This window comes from Mytilus californianus, unplaced genomic scaffold (assembly GCF_021869535.1).
Source record: "Mytilus californianus isolate M0D057914Y unplaced genomic scaffold, xbMytCali1.0.p SCAF_3, whole genome shotgun sequence".
NCBI classification, from domain to species: Eukaryota; Metazoa; Mollusca; class Bivalvia; order Mytilida; family Mytilidae; genus Mytilus; species Mytilus californianus.
Window position 1 is genome coordinate 99377550 of NW_026262679.1, and position 16723 is coordinate 99394272.

At 32.2% G+C, this 16723-nt stretch overlaps 1 protein-coding gene across 1 annotated transcript; it reads left to right on the forward strand.

The window, feature by feature from the left end:
* Positions 1-1522: 1522 nt before the first annotated feature.
* On the forward strand, positions 1523-8956 carry LOC127735526 (protein mono-ADP-ribosyltransferase PARP14-like). The gene is made up of 3 exons (XM_052245711.1): positions 1523-1627; positions 3947-5479; positions 8190-8956. Exons 1-3 carry the CDS (start codon positions 1576-1578, stop codon positions 8651-8653), a joined length of 2049 nt encoding a protein of 682 aa, XP_052101671.1. The 5' UTR covers positions 1523-1575; the 3' UTR covers positions 8654-8956.
* Positions 8957-16723: the final 7767 nt, after the last annotated feature.

A 16723-nucleotide genomic window follows, 5' to 3' on the forward strand; every position in this document is an offset into this window, starting at 1 on the left:
CACGAATAAAGGAACAAGTCGGCAAAAAGAGGAACACAGTTGGTTCCCATGGAAATACCTATTGTTTGTTGAAAAACATGTTCCCCAAACGTAACAAATATGTTGTCATTCAAGAAATCAAGCATCTTGATAATGTCAGTTTCAGAGAATTTCTGTTTGAATCAGAGTGATGTTTTACAAAGTACGATGTTTCCCTCCCTAAGACAAGATACTTGTTTTACGTAAGCCATTCTTTTCATGAAACAAAATAGGACCTATTCTTTCAATTTTTCTTTTAGTATGGAATGGGGGAATACTTGTGTTAAGTGTAGAAAAGTCAAATGTTTTAACACAATTGCAAGAGGAAAGAGATTAATTTTGTATGTACTATAACAGATTTTTCGAATTTTTAAGTATACATATCTGATTAACGCCGTCCCTATAGTATGAAGTTTCACAATAACTTTGAAACCCGGCTTTGATTGCTGATAAAATTGATGTTCATAATTTAGAAAGAGGTTTCGTGGATCACTTGGAATACCCAGCAATATAACGTTGTTTGTAAGGACACTTAATTTCAGTATCCAAAACAATAAAGGAAGATCCGTTCTTCATTTTTGATTGCAATTCCAAATGAACGTATAACAGACCTATGATTATTCAGGATTTTCTACTTGTTAAATGTCGTGTGGGTATATGTTGAGTTTCCAAGTGAATTGTCAATACCTAATTCCTTTATCAAGCAGTTTATGTAATATGATTAACATACAAAAACGATGTTGTTTGGGGGTTTATCTGCGGAGACAACAAAATATTTGTCATAGAGGTAGGACAGATGCTTAGCAACATTTCAGTCTTTGGAGATCGATGTGTATTCATAGACACATTCAATCTTATATTATAATGTGTATCAACGACCTCACGACCTTAATCCATTCGGAAAGTGTAATTTTGGCGAATTGGTAAATTGGCGTTTAGCACACTGCCTGACATTATCCTCGATTGAATCCATCAGTATAGGAAAGTATAGGATCAATGAAAAGATTTAAACCTTATTCGCAATACAATATTGGTGAATAATCACAGAAAGTGTTAGCAATGAACTTAATGCAGCAGTGTAACGAAAATGTTTAAAATACTAAACCAAAGACATAGAAGCTGTAGACTTGTTCCCAGTCCCCTTTATCTGTTTGGCTCTGACAACAAGGGTGACTCAGATACCCGTATAATGCAAAGGAGAGAACCAGCCTATAGAAAGTGATCCTCAAGACAAACTTACGCTCTCAAGTGTCTGTTGATGAATTTGTTTTAACTACTCGACATACATGCTTTCCAACACGTGACATTGTAATATCTTACGTGAAATCTTATGATAAACAATATCCCTATCGATCATGATTTAACAATCTTATATTCTTAATCAGTCAAGGAGCAAATCTGATTAATTTGACTGTGAAATGTACTATTACTATAATTTATTTTGCTTATAAAGCTCACTTTTCATTGAAAGAAATCATTATTAATTTACTTTTAACAGCTGCAGAGGAAGTATGCAGACGGACACATGTAGTTGATGGTCAAACTTTATGTGTTCTTATGCACTACGAAGGATTTCAGCAAAGATGTAAATCTAGATGCACAAAACCTAGTAAGAGAAAATGGGATAGAAACGTTAAAGCACAAGCAATGAGAGGAAATTATGTTTTCAAACATCATACAAACACAAGTATAGGTCATGTTCACCTTTCTTAAATGCTTTCTTGTAATGTGTTGTTGTTGAGGTTTTTTTTTTCTTTTGATCTAACATTTCTTTAGAATTTTATTTATTACACAATGTATATTGTTTGAGTGTCAAATATGACAACATCATGTATTAATAATTGAAAACTTGTTTAGTAACATGTTGAATAGGGAACAATTGGTTTAAAAATCAGCATCTTTATTTTTCGTTTCTTTTTATAGATAAAATTTCAATATAACCATTAGAGTACAAAACAGGGTTTGTTTTTGTATCATATTTATATATTCCCCTCATGGTATACACCTATTCTTCAGAAGACATTTAACACCGAACACCAAAAGGCGATATGGGATATTATGCGCATAAATTTTGTCAGTTTTTCTTTGAACTCCACTTCAGAACATTAACATAATTATTACACATTACCTCCCTTCTCTATTTCCTTTTTTAACAAGTCAAATTAAGGTAATGGATAAAACATGCAATAAGCCTTTCACTCTTAAAAAAGAAAAGAATTGTGTGCAAATGTTCAATAATAATGTATGTGCTATACAAAACATTCATGTAGTAAACACTTATCATTTAATACTGCAAAGGGGCGTATAGCTTTTTAGAAAGTTTTATATGGTAAAACTTCTAGATGTGGATTCAAGTTTTGTTGAAATATAGAAGTACTAAACTAAAGAGTTCAATCCCGATACACTGCGGGATTCAGAGTAGGTTTCAAATAGTCGCAACCAATCAGCGTGCTTGAGTCAATACTATCTTATAATCAGGTAGCATACAACATTCACTCCAAAGTTTTCTTGTTGAAAGTGTCCATAAGAAATCTAATATCTAAAGGTCTCAAAAGTACAATGATTGTAAGAATGCTGGCATGTATCAAAAAGCATTGTTGACAATCACAGAAAAGAAATGAATATCATATTTTTACTTCAAAATGGCATAAAATGAAAAAAGAGTAGGCCCAAATTGTCATCAATGTATTTCACAAAAGAGCAATTTAAAAAAAAATGATCTTTGCTGAAATTCATAGTATCACAGCCAAATCTTTGTACTTTAAGGATCTAATAATACTATTTTGTCTTATTTCTAAACAAATCACGAACTTATACACACCTGAAGGTAGGCTTAAACCGCAATTTTTACAGATTTAAATAAATTTTGAGTATTAATCCAAAATATGTAATATATAAGAAAGACATCTTTGACAAAAACAATAATTAGATTGAAGTAAAGCAATGTAATATATATAACTGTCATATAAGTGGAAGGTTAAGATAGTTATAAAACAAGGTTTATCCCACCATTTTCGTCGAAAAATACCTGTACCAAGTCAGGAAAATGACAGTTGCTTTCCAGTCTTTCCGTTGGTTGATATAGTCGAGCATTTGTTTTTTTTTTGTTTTTTTTTTTACTTCCTCCTTTTTAAATTTACCTTGGGTTCTCAATTCTCTTCAACTTTGTACTTTATTTGGCCTATTTTACGTTTTGTTTCTTGTGCAGACAAAACGAAATCCTGGCGTTCATAATTTTAAGCCTGGTCTCTATGATGATATTAAAATAAGAAGATGTGGTATGATTGCCAATGAGACAACTTTCCACCAGAGACCAAACTACGTAGAAGTAAACAACTATAAGTCACCGTACGGCCTTTAACAATGAGCAAATCGCAGACCACATAGTAAGCTATAAAAGACCCCCAAATGACAAACGTAAAACAATTCAAACGAGAAAACTAACGGTCTTATTTATGTACAAAACGAAAAACAAACGACAACCACTGAATTACAGGCTCCTGACGAAAGACAGGAACACAAAGAATGTGGCGGGGTTAAACATGTTTTTAGCGACAGCAAGACGTAGTGCCGAATAGAATACAGATTTTATTGAGTTCGAAAAATAATTTAAAAATATTTTGTATCAATGATAAATCATTGTTTAAAATCCGTATCTGTTGCAGTAAAATGTGTACCGTAAATGTTACTACTACCCCTGGGTCGATACCTCTGCTGGTGGACTGTTAGTTCCCTGTAGTTTTACCAGCACATAAGTCAGTACTTCAGTACTGTCATGAAAATACGGATATTGTTTGATTGAAATTTACTGTTATAAAATTTTGAAAGTTATTTAAAAGTAAGAAATATTAGCGTGAATTTGCGTATAAGTTCAATGATTTTAAAAAAAAGGGTGAATTTCCATATATTTTTTGTGACTTTCTTATAGGCAACAATCCAGACTATGGAAAGGAAGAAGAAGCTAAGAGCGATACAGCCTGTGAAGCACAGGTGGCTGTGGGAATGTTCCGAATCCCTGAACCGATAATAATTCAGTCGATAGATCACAGGAAAATAGAATTCATAATGAAATCACCAGCAGAAAAGGCATCGTTTGAATTTCTTTTGCTATCTTATCATGCTCGTGTGAAGTGGCCAGAATTAACTGAAATGAATTGTACACTTGAAATAATTAGCACTTTAGCAAAACATTTTAAGAATTGTACAAGTTTATCCAAAACATGGACAACAACTGTAAGCAAACAAACCGAAACATTCTTTGATATGTTATGTGTGAATGAGTTGTCAATTTCACAAGAAATCTGGGACAATGTAGAGAAACATTTACCATCCGGTAATGAGCATGTGATTGTTAGAGCAATCAAGAAGTTCCGAAAAGTGTCCATTGTTGGTCATAAGATCGAAGCAAATGAAATTACAATGCTTATTGAAGATATAATTGAAAACTTTAAAATCGTAGTTAATAAAAGAAAATGCGAGGGTTTCGAGGAGATTGATGTCCAAGAATATCAACTTTATATACTGAATTATTCTCAATTTGCAGTAGATATGCAGTCGCAATATAATGATTTGGCTGTTACTTTGGATTTCAAAAAATTTAAAGTGATATTCACAGGCACGACCGAAAAAATAGTGGAAGCAAAGGTTAAAATGTTTGAGATTTTGGGAAAAATAAAATGTGACCTTCGTGGAGAGTTTTGTGATCAATTTATACAATATTTGTCGATACAAGAAGTAGATGAGTTTGTGAGAACGCAATTCTATAAAAAAGGTGCATTTGGCGCTTGGGAATTCCAAAAAGGTAATGCTATTGGGATGTACTCTTTTTCAGGTCACGAAGCCGGTGTTGCATTTGACATGCTTTTGACATCAATAGTCAACGAACAGCTGTACATTTCTAACAGTAAATGCGTGGCTCTTGACAGTGAACAGTGGTTGAACGAGCAGAAAACAATTAGGCGGATTCATCAGAAAGCATTAATTGAAATTTATATAGTTAATGGATTGTCTGATAGAAATGTCTCTATCTATTCGATTTCCGCCAGGGCGGCGCGTAGTGTGCATGGGGAAATTAAAAAGTTTTTTTCACAATATACTCCCCTTAACTTCCCGATTAATCCTACAAAAACATGGAAAGAAGACGAAAATATTAAGCCGACAGAAAACACATGGAAGATAGAGAAATATTTACAGCCAACAGCAAACACATGGACGGCAGACAGATATATAAAGCCGACAGCAAAAAGATGGAAGGAAGGCGGATATATAAAGCCCACAACAAGAACATGGAAGAAAGACAAATATATAAAGCCGATAGCAAAAACTTGGCTTACACGAACAGGCCAGTCCATTTATACTCTTGTTGGAGACATAACCTGCTTGGATGTGGATGTCATTGTTAATTCTGTAAACAAAAATCATCAATTAAAACAGGGATTAGCAAGACTTATGGTTGACAAAGGTAAAATCATGCATTTATATTACTGCATGTCTGTATCTACAAGGTTTTATTTTTAAATACGATAAACACTTTGTCAATCCTCAATTCCTAACCAAAATGATGAATAAGATTTTACAAACCCTCCTTTTAAGTTAACCGTTTAGCTCCTTATGTTCGTCGGACGGTTTGGTAAACTGATATGAATATTTATGACGTAACAAAACGCAAGCATATTATTACTAGTGGGAGATTCATGCATTCACGTGTACATATAAATTTAATTAGCAAATAAACCAGATGAAAGTTTATGCATGCGAAAACAACCTGTACAATACAAGTTCTGTCTCTCTCAGTTTGAGCAACGCGTTTTTACAAACAATTGGTAAATTGGTTCCTTTATTATAAAAAATGTAAAATTAAAGAAAAGCACACGAAAGTTTAGTTGTATGCTGTGCATTTGAGAAATAATTGGGGTATCGACATTGTAAGGATAGGATGACCCCAAAGTCTTGTAGTTTTCAAATCCACGAGTTATTTAAATAAGGGAAGAAACATGATATATATTAATATAAGGAGATATGGTACAAATGTAGGACTGTCAATGGGACAACTATCCACCAGAGACTATAGGACATGGATGCAAATCACTGAACTTTGTTTGACATACACCATAAAAAAAATACATTTATTTTTTGGCATTTAAGTACCCCGTCTTTTACATTCTTCATGATGATAGTGAATGTTAAGGAAAGTTTTACTTTTAATCTTTCAAGTATGTCTTGTGTTGCAAAAAGTTGATGCCAGACCTTTGTCGAGTGTTGTCAGAGATCCGCTAAGGGCATGATAAAAAAAATTCCAACCTCAGTTTGGTGAATTATAAGACATTTATGTATATACGTATACTGTAGATTCAGAAACTATTTCGAGGATTTTATTAATGTGAATATTACGACTGGGCGCATTCTGATATCTCGTTTTAATGTTTGGTGGTTTTGCTCATTGTTGAAAGCCGTATAGTGACCCATAGTTGATAACCTTCTACGTCATTTGTTCTCCGGTGGAGAGTTGTCTTATTGGCAATCATACACCTTCTTCTAATTTGTATATTAAAATTTAAAATTCACATCAAGTTATTTTAAGCAGTGAAGATTTATTTTTAAACAACATTCTTTTTGGTATTGAAACCCCGCTTTCTGAAGTGGATGGTATATAGAGATATGACAGTGTGTCCGTCCATCCGTTCCTATATGAGCAACTGCATCTGAACTGTTTACCGTAACTTTATAAAACTTTCACAGGATCTTACTCACTTAATTTATTATTGATATCTACTTTTCTTTTTCAACCCAAAGATTTTTTACGATTTACCATTGCATGGCTATATGGACATGTACCATTTTGCTACTTTTGCTTGTGTTATACATCTATTTTGTTTGTCATTTGATATCATAGCTAGCGATGTTTGATCCTACTGAATTCATGGTAAAATCATTTTTCAAATGCTCAAAAAAGATATTGCATTGCATTTTTACATATGCAGTAAACCTTTTTTAACAATCAAATTACATATTTACCAAGTTCTAACCTGTACAGAGTTTTAATAGAGTATAAAGCTGATGATATCCATATGAGAAATGACAAAACACTGATGATGCTACCTTAAGTACAAAAAGCTATAATTTGCAGTCAAAAGCTACAACCAAAAACAGGACTCGTCATATCGTAAAGTACTTATAATTACCAAGCATATATCTTTACATGTATTTAAAGTTTAAAACTCATAATCGCAATCTGAACGCAATTTTGGTAGTTTCGTATTCAAAACACCATATATATCTAAATATATTTGAACTCAGAGTTGAAATTCTACCCATGAATGCTAGAAGATGTTATGTATCTTTAAATGAGACAACCACCAAACGATAAACAACAATAAACATTTGTCTATAATAAACTGTTAAAGAACGTATGATTGTCTGTACAAACACGATCTTTGTAGTCTTGAATTCAAAACACCACAATATACTATATAGAAGATATATTATTGGAGAAGACGTTACTAATATAAAAATAAGGAGATGTGGTATGATTGCCAATGAGACAATTATCCACCCAACCTAAATTGAAAAATTTGTGTCTAATCGGTTTGTCCTTTTTGAACAATAATCTATTTTAAAACTAAACTACTACATAGAATGTTATGAAGGTTTTTTTTCACTTGTTGCTAGAAAATTACCTATAAATAATAAGAAATGCTGGGTAAACGTCAATATAACACCAAGAAGTCAAATTTTTGTCTTTAACAATAAACAGGCTATCATCAGGCCGTTGGTTTTTTCTTTTCAACTGTTTCACATTTTTTTATGCGGAAATTTTCATAGCTTACTATACGGTATGGATTTTGACCATTGTTGAATTGCTTGCAACCACGTCATTTGGTCTCTGATGGAAAGATGTCTCATTGGCAATCACGCCACATCTCTTTGTTCTTACATTAAATACAATATGTCAAGCTTTGAATTTTGCCGAGTCTTAAAAAGTGATAAACAATTACAGAGAGCATATGGAAAGAACCGCTAACATATACATACATGTATATGCTTACAACAATAGATAAACATTGACGTGGTTCTTTACTTTGGATCGACAGATGAAGATGAGACGTGTTGAACCTTTTGCAGATCAGTTTACTCCGTCAATTATGATACTATTATTTGATTATATATTACAGGCGGTGACATCATTAGAAGGGAGTGCAATGACTACATTAGACGAAATGGTACGTTAGAAGAGGGAGATGTCATGTGGACATCTGCTGGGGATCTACCCTGTAAATGGATACTTCATGCTGTGAGTCCTGTGTGGAAGAATGGTCGTAGTAATGAATTCGGAAATCTTTATGACTGTATATGGCAATCCTTTGGGAAAGCATACAGACGAGAATGTTCTTCTATTGCAATCCCAGCATTAAGTACTGGTATTTCTGGTTTTCCAGCAAACAGGTCTACAGATACTATTGTAAAGGCTATTCATGATTACATGAAAAAGAATGGGCACTATACTTCAATTCAACAAGTATACCTCTGTGATATAAACACAGATACTATCGATCATTTTGAGTCCGCTTTAGACTTGTATTTTCCTTACACTTTACTTACAGACTACCAACATGATCTTTTTCATTCTGACATTTGAAAAAAACAGACTGAATATTGTTTGGTGATTGAAAAACTCAACCACCCACCCACCCACCACTATTTCTTGCAATACCTCGCATAATATATGAACGTATTTTTGTTGTGTCTGTAATACATTTTCACACAATTTGTAATGCATTTCTATAATTCAATGTTTACTGATTTTGTGTTATATCTCGTCTCACTTTTTTTTAATATGTACCACCTTTGATAAGTATTTAGTATGACGATAAATTTTCACTTCTGCACTCGTACTCTGAACAACAAATTTATTAATTTTGTAAAAAATGTTTACTTCCGTACTCCTAACAACAAAAATATTATATTTAAATTTACCTGTGTACCTTGTTTTATTTAACGCCATTTTGTCCCAGGTAAGAGTAGTCTTTTTGACACTCTTCCTACAACTTTTTTATTACTACCTGTAACGTATATGTTATATAGGCACCTACGGTTTAATATTGTATTTATATTGTGTCATAGATCAAACCTATTCGTTCAGTGTATGTTCACTTTTTGTTTTTGTTTAAATGTCTTTTTGATCGAGTTAAGCCATTGCAATTGATATTTTATAGTGTGTCTTGTTATGTTGTAATGTTACACTACTGTCTCAGGTTAGGGTGAAGGTTGGCGCCTGTGAAAACGTTTAAACCCGCTGCATATTTATACACCTGTCCTAAGTCAGGAGCCTGTTGTTCAGTGGTTGTCGTTTGTTGGTGTGGTTCATAGGTGTTTCTCGTTTCCCGTTTTTTATATAGATTAGACCGTTGGTTTTCCTGTTTGAATGATTTAACACTAGTCATTTTGGTGCCCTTTATAGCTTGCTGTTCGGTGTGAGCCAATTCTCCGTGTTGAAGGCCGTACTTTGACCTATAATTGTTACTTTTTATACATTGTGACTTGGATAGAGAGTTGTCTCATTGGCACTCATACCACATCTTCTTATTTATCAGGATGATTCTTGTACAACCAATAGGGTGAACCGTCAACTACGCATTATATGGTGAACATCAGTTAATTATCTACAGTGAACTTGTCCATAGTTTGCTAGTATAGCTATACCATCTCAACCTGTGTTGTGTTTTTGGACTATGTATTTTTACAGCTCTATAAATCTAGTTATCTCTAACTTTCATTCGTATCACGTAAGAACAATTCATGTTTGTGCCCGTTTATATGAACATTCCGTAGTGTATATTTAGTTATGTGCGCATTTCGCTGCGTTTCCTTTAAATATGCGTCATTTTGCGTCATATTTCATTAAGCATCCAACATATTTGATATTGTTGGTCTCTGTATTCTAGGACCCACCACACAAGGATTTACGAATCTCTGTATTCCAGGATTTATTTAATTGGATACTTCATTAATTGTACATAATTAGTTATCTAGTTAGTTATGTACCTGTAGTTATCTTTTTGTAGTTTGCAAATATGAAACGTGATTACGTTCATTTAATTATCTATTTACTATATATATAATTTTACCTTCTGATTGGCTGAAAGTTTGTTTGTCTATCAGCTCTTCGACATAAGTTTGTCATGTGACCGTGACGTGATTAACGTTTTTTCATGATTTACTCCTTAAAAATGGAATTTAAATTATAAGGAACGACTGTAATATTTTTTCTGTCTATTCGAAATATCTCAAAAATGTGATGCAGACTTTAAAATAACACGCTACGCGGGTTATTCAGTGTACACCACACTTTGGTTGTTATTTCTTCATAGACAGAAAAAAATATTACAGTCACTCCTTTTAGTTTGCCAATATGAATGGTGACTACGTCCATTTATCCCAGATGCTTTTTAAAACCCAACAACATATTGGCAGTATTTGGCCACAGCCTTTAATATTATTTAATTTATACATATTGTATATAAGTAATCTCAATATAAATGTATGTATGTGCCGGAGATCGCTGGCAATTTAACTGTCACTTGTATATCTGAAAATATGAGGTTACCGGCATATCGCTGATTATGGCAACCTTACTATCAAATATATATATAAATGACTACCACAGATTATGGTAACTGAATATAAGATTAAAACAATTTGGATCACCGTGGGAACACAGGTGATGGATCAAAACCCTTACATTGTTCATCCGTAGTGAATGATACTATTTATAAAACGAAATGTTTTTTGATGCAGCGAATTATGCAAATCAGAGTACATTTGTAAATCATTCTTTGTGGACAGTTCTTTTTACATCAATCAGAATTCTTCAACTGTTCAATTCGCAAATTACTTGAAGGCGTCCAGAAATGTCAACTCGAACATAACCTGAAATGATAACATAAACCAACGCAGTTTCTAATCCTAATTATGTTTAAAAGACAGAAAAATCAGCTTTCATTGCATTCTCAGTATCAGTAACAAATTTGTTTACTGATATTCTCAAGTATTGACGCTTTTTTCCTGTATTAAATTCATATTTCAAAGATTCGATAACATTCATTTCATCTCGGTTTTCAGTTTGGTGTAAAAAGTCTTAGGACATGTCAATTAAATATACTACATATTTCCAGAACTGTATCAGTCATGGTAATGTTTAAGTGTTTCTTCTGAGAGATGTCCTTAAATTTTAGTGTATTGTTACTTCTTAAGTATCTATTTTCTTTTTCGATGTGAAACAGTATTCACATTTGCAAACCAAACAACACAAAAACAATTTTGATTTAAATGGCATGTGCACCTACTAGCACTCTGCAGAATCAACCCCTGCTCAAGTCATTACACAAATTAGTTAATCAGGATAACACAACTCTGTGTCCACACTTGTTATATTAACTACATAATCAATTTACTGGGAGGGAGGGCGGGTTTTTGGTTTTATATTTAAGCTGAATTGCCTTCTGCCTTCCTCCTTGGATCCAAATTGAAAAAGGCTCGTGACGTCAGATTTTAAGGTTCAGTAACCACCAATGAGATTCGGTATACTTAAACTCACTAATAACCAAACAAAACATATATGGTACAGCGCACCGTGATTACTGAATTTACGTACAGGACTTAAATCCTATTAATTATCTATTTACTATATGTATAGATATTTTGTGCATAGCGTGGACAAATTTTATAACTTTTCAATATATATATATATATATATATGTAAAACTCAGATTGACGTCCGGTCTCTTATCGACGTCCCTTCCTCAAATCGACGTCCAATATGACGTCACATTCTCTACTGAATGTCCAATATTTTGACCCTCTAATCGACGTTCAATGTGACGTCATGTATTACCAAATTACGTCCGATTGACCAAATTCTCCTCTAATCGATGTCCAATATCATTTTTATAATTCTTTCTCAGTTTGATCATTATTTATTTTATCTGTAGTAATGTTTAGTAATCGTTTTGTTTTATTGCGTAAATTGCTTAGCAAAACTCAATTGTTTTCTTACATCTTTAACGGTATACATAAGGAGTCACAGCATCCCTTCCCAAATAATCAACTAAATCAAAATCAAAGGACAAACATTATGCAATAATTGACAACAGGACAACCACCGATATCATTACATGTACAATTGGAATCTTCACTGTTTCTCTTACAACTGTGGTCTTGTATGTGGTATTATTTTATCTTATGCACTAACTAATTTTTACTCCCTCATCTTCTGTGGTAGACAGTCAAATCAGCTGATATCCTGAACATTGATTTTGTATCTTGGTCCTTAAAATATTGACGCAGACCGGTCATCACAACTTTCGCAAATAGTCCAAGTTTTTGTTGTGTTATGATAGTGGTAGGTCCCCGTTTGTTTTGTTTCTTTGCAATGGTTATTTACTAATGAAACAGTATGTTGGCCCAAACTTTCTCGGCGGTTGAATAATTCACACTTTTTTACCTTTTTTCTCTGAAAACATATCCATGATTTAGAACTATGTCTTGTTCCATTGTTGAGCCATCAATGACGTCTTTTAATTAAGAATTGGACCTCGATTTGAAAGTTTATATATATTTTTTAATACATTGGGTACAGAAAAGGGTTAAATTGGGTCCTTAATGCTCTTCAACTTCGTACTTTATTTTGATTTTTTTTTTACTCTTTTTTATTCGAGCGTCGCTGGTGAGTCTTTTGTAGACGAAATGCACGTCTCGCGTACACAACATTAACCCTGGTATCTATAATGAGTTTACTCCAACTTATCTCAATAATATTTTACCTGAACGGTACCGTAATATATATGAACAAAATACGCGTAATGCTACTGTCTTTTAGCAACAAGAAAAACATTATTCTCGAACTGTTTTCTTTCCTCAGCATTGAAATCCTTGAACTCCTTTAACTTATGAATTACAAAATAGTTCGTCCCTTCTCGCCTTCAAAAACTATTTCAAAGATAAGCTTGTATTTTACTAATGTGGTTCCCGGTTTAGTCAAATATATCATGCAATAATAAGAATGAACTGTAGCGGACTCAGAAATAACTATATGACAAAAACTTGATTTCCGTGATAACACTGTCATTTTCTTCTCTTCATTCTATTTTGATGTATAACATATAATAATGAACTAAATTTATTTTATTGTATTTAATAAATGTATTTTGTTTCATACATATTCGTTTGCTATTTAGCATGCACACATAGTTTTGTAATTTTAATTTTATGCATAGGAAAATACATTTATATAAAATCACTGCTCTTGTTTACTAATCCCATTTTAAGCTCAACTAGCCGTAAGGGCAAGTAAGCTTTTTTTATCACTTGGCGTCTTTTTCCGTCGTCGTCAGTCTTCGTCAACTTTAACCAAAACTTTCTCCTCTGAAACTACTGGGCCAAATTTAACCAAACTTGGCCACAATCATTATTGGGGTATCTTATTTAAAAAATGTGTCTGATGACTCCGCCTACCAACCAACATGGCCGACATGGCTAAAAATAGAACATAGGGGTAAAATGCAAGTTTTGTCTGTTATCATGAAAACCGCTATGACTAGAGAAAGTCTGACAAGGGCATAATTGTTCACAATGTTGAGGTTTCCCTGCTGTCCATTTACGTCAAAATTGTTAGCCGACTTTTTTATAGCAGTTAGTGCCCTTAAATTTAAAATCTTACAATTTTTTTTTTCATTTTTGTCTATTATTTTGAAAACTATAATAGATAGAGAGATACTTTAATAAGGACAAATGATCAGCAAGACGAGATCTACAAAGAAGTCAACATGGCTTAAATCGTCAGACGATATTTTATTGAGTTATTGCCCTTTAATGTCGATTTTTATCATTTTTTTTTGTTTTTTTTGCCTAATATCTTACAAAAATCTTCTCCTCTGAAACTACTGGGCAAAATTTAACCAAACTTGACCACAATCATTTTTGGGGTATATAGTTTAAAAAATGTGTCCGATATCCCTGCTTGGCAACCAACATGGCCAACATGGCTAAATATAGATCAAAGGGGTAAAATTCAAGTTGTTTTTTTTTCTATTTTCTTGAAAACCGCTAAGAGAAGAGAAAATCTGACAAGAGCAGAATTGCGCAGAATGCTGAGATATACCTACTGTTAATTTTCGTTAAAACTGACAGACGCCTTCTTATATGAATTATTGATCTTAAATGTAAAAAAAAAATTAAAAAAAAAGAATCGTTTTTGTTTGTTATTTTGAAAATTATAAAAGATACAGAGAAATTTTTATTATGAATAATGATTATCAAGACAAGATCTACTAAATATGTTAGCATTGCTGAAATCGTCAGACGACTCCTTATTGGAGTTTTTGTTCTTTCATGACAATTTTTACCATTTGTTTTTGCTTTTTGCCTCATATCTGTAAAACTATAAAAGATAGATAGAAACTTTAATTAGCAAAATTGATCAGCAAGACAAATCCACAAATGAGCAATCATTGCTGAAATCTTACGTCGACTCTTTATTGTAGTTATTTTCCTGTGAAGATGTTTTTGCCTTTTTTTTTGAAATTTTGCCTATTATCTTGAAAGTATAATAGATACAAATGTAGAAAGAAACATTGAAAATCAGAAATGATCAGCAGGACAAGATCTACAAATATATCAACCTGATTAAAATTTTCATTTAACTCTTTATAGAGTTATTGCCCTTTTATGATGATTTTTACAAAAAAAGTGGCTATTGTTGAAGATGCAGGTATGCGACACAGATTCTTTAGAGCCTTAGTTTACTTTCTTGTATATTTCGTATTTACTTATTCTTGTAAATTTTGTAGTTACATAACGTATTCTTTAATTAGATATGTTTTCACTAACATTCAATCTATCTATCAGTACAACATTTATATTAGCGTGTTCGTTTTATACAGAAATTTAGAATATAACAAAGTGCTCTCGACCAATGAAATTGTAAGATTTGGTGTCTCTTAATTGTGAAGAATGGATGTAAATCATGTTCTTAGTTAAGGATTATCCTATTTTTTACAGTTCAAAACAAAAAGGTTCTATAAATGAGTTACAACTACCCCGAAGCACATTTATCAGATTGAAAGGATTTATCACACAGTGATTGAAACTGGCTAAAAGTTGAATTGTGAAACAAACAAACAAATCTAAATAAGTTGAAGTTGACTGGTGCGGTAAAATTGGTACCGTTAATGTTATTATGAAAATATCAATAACTTCAAATTACTAAAAAATTAAACAATATCATAAGCAATGAAAAAAAAGAAAAAAAAATTTAAAATAAAAAAAAACCTAAATCTCTATCTTTCCAAAACTTTGATTACTGGATCAGTGATTGGGCAGATTAGTTATTTCCAATATTCCGATAAAATAAAATAAAAACAAAACAAAAAAACAGGAATTTAATTGAACATATTTATAACTTTAAAGGCATTTTATTTGACCATTTCCCTGTCATAATGAAATAGTATTTCATGTAAAAAGCCGGCTGTGAAATAAAATGTAGTTGCAACTCAAATGTATTTATTGATTTAAACTTTAAAAGAAAAAAGCTAATTCCTCACTAAAATATTACATGATTTACATTTATATTCACAATCAGGAAACATAAACAATTCCTACCTTTTCTTTGTACTGTTGTGTCATCTAATGTCTATAACCCTTTTTTTTAATATTTCGCAAATTATAAGAGAGTCCGTACATCGCTAAAACTAATCCATAAATGAAATGCCGAAAAAGGAAGTTATGCATCAATTATAAACATTGCATTGACAATGAATCTAATTCCTGAATACAACCAATCAAGAGATTATATGAGCCTTAAGCACTTTGTAATATTCTAAGTTTGTAAGAAAATGTTAATCCCTTACTTCATGATAAGTACTCGCTAACGCTCGTACTTAATCATGAAGAAAGGGATTATCATTCTCTGACATATACTAAGTTAAGTTTTAATTGAGAAAATAATTTATTGTAATTTTTATTTTTGTTTAGATGTAAACAAAATTCTTATTATAACATCCATCTTTGTTACTTTATAGACTTATTATATAGGACTTATACTCACAAACCCTAAACAAAATGTGTTTGTTTATTTTTGAAGTTTTTGCCCTTAATGGTTTACACGTGCATCTTTAAAATTCTACAAAATTAAAAAAAAAAAAAAAATAATAATTAAAAACAACGAAAAAACCACCCAAAAATATAACAAAAATGCAAAAACAAACTATGCGGTATACCACAGCCTTATTTTATTTCTGTAATAGATTTCATCGGATTCAGACTACCTAAAAGTTTACAAATCCAAATGTTAAACCGTTTGCATGCATAAAAACAAAGGAGCTAAACCGAACAGTCAAAAACGTCTGATGCCTCGTTTACTCGAGGCAGTTGCAACCGCTAGTATAAGAACAATATCATAGGTTTATTATACTTATGTCAAGAAATCAGCTTATACTATCAATGTGTGTTATTCTATATTGGTATTTTTTCGTAGGTTTCTCTATATGAATTGGATTTTGAATAAAACAGCATATTCACCTGGAGAAAATTGATATTCACCGCGCTAAACGTCACGCGCTTGTACATGTAACGTTATGGTAAAATGATTAATGAACAACTTGTTTCGATAATTATTTGTCATTAAATACATTGTTTTCTATCGGAATATTAA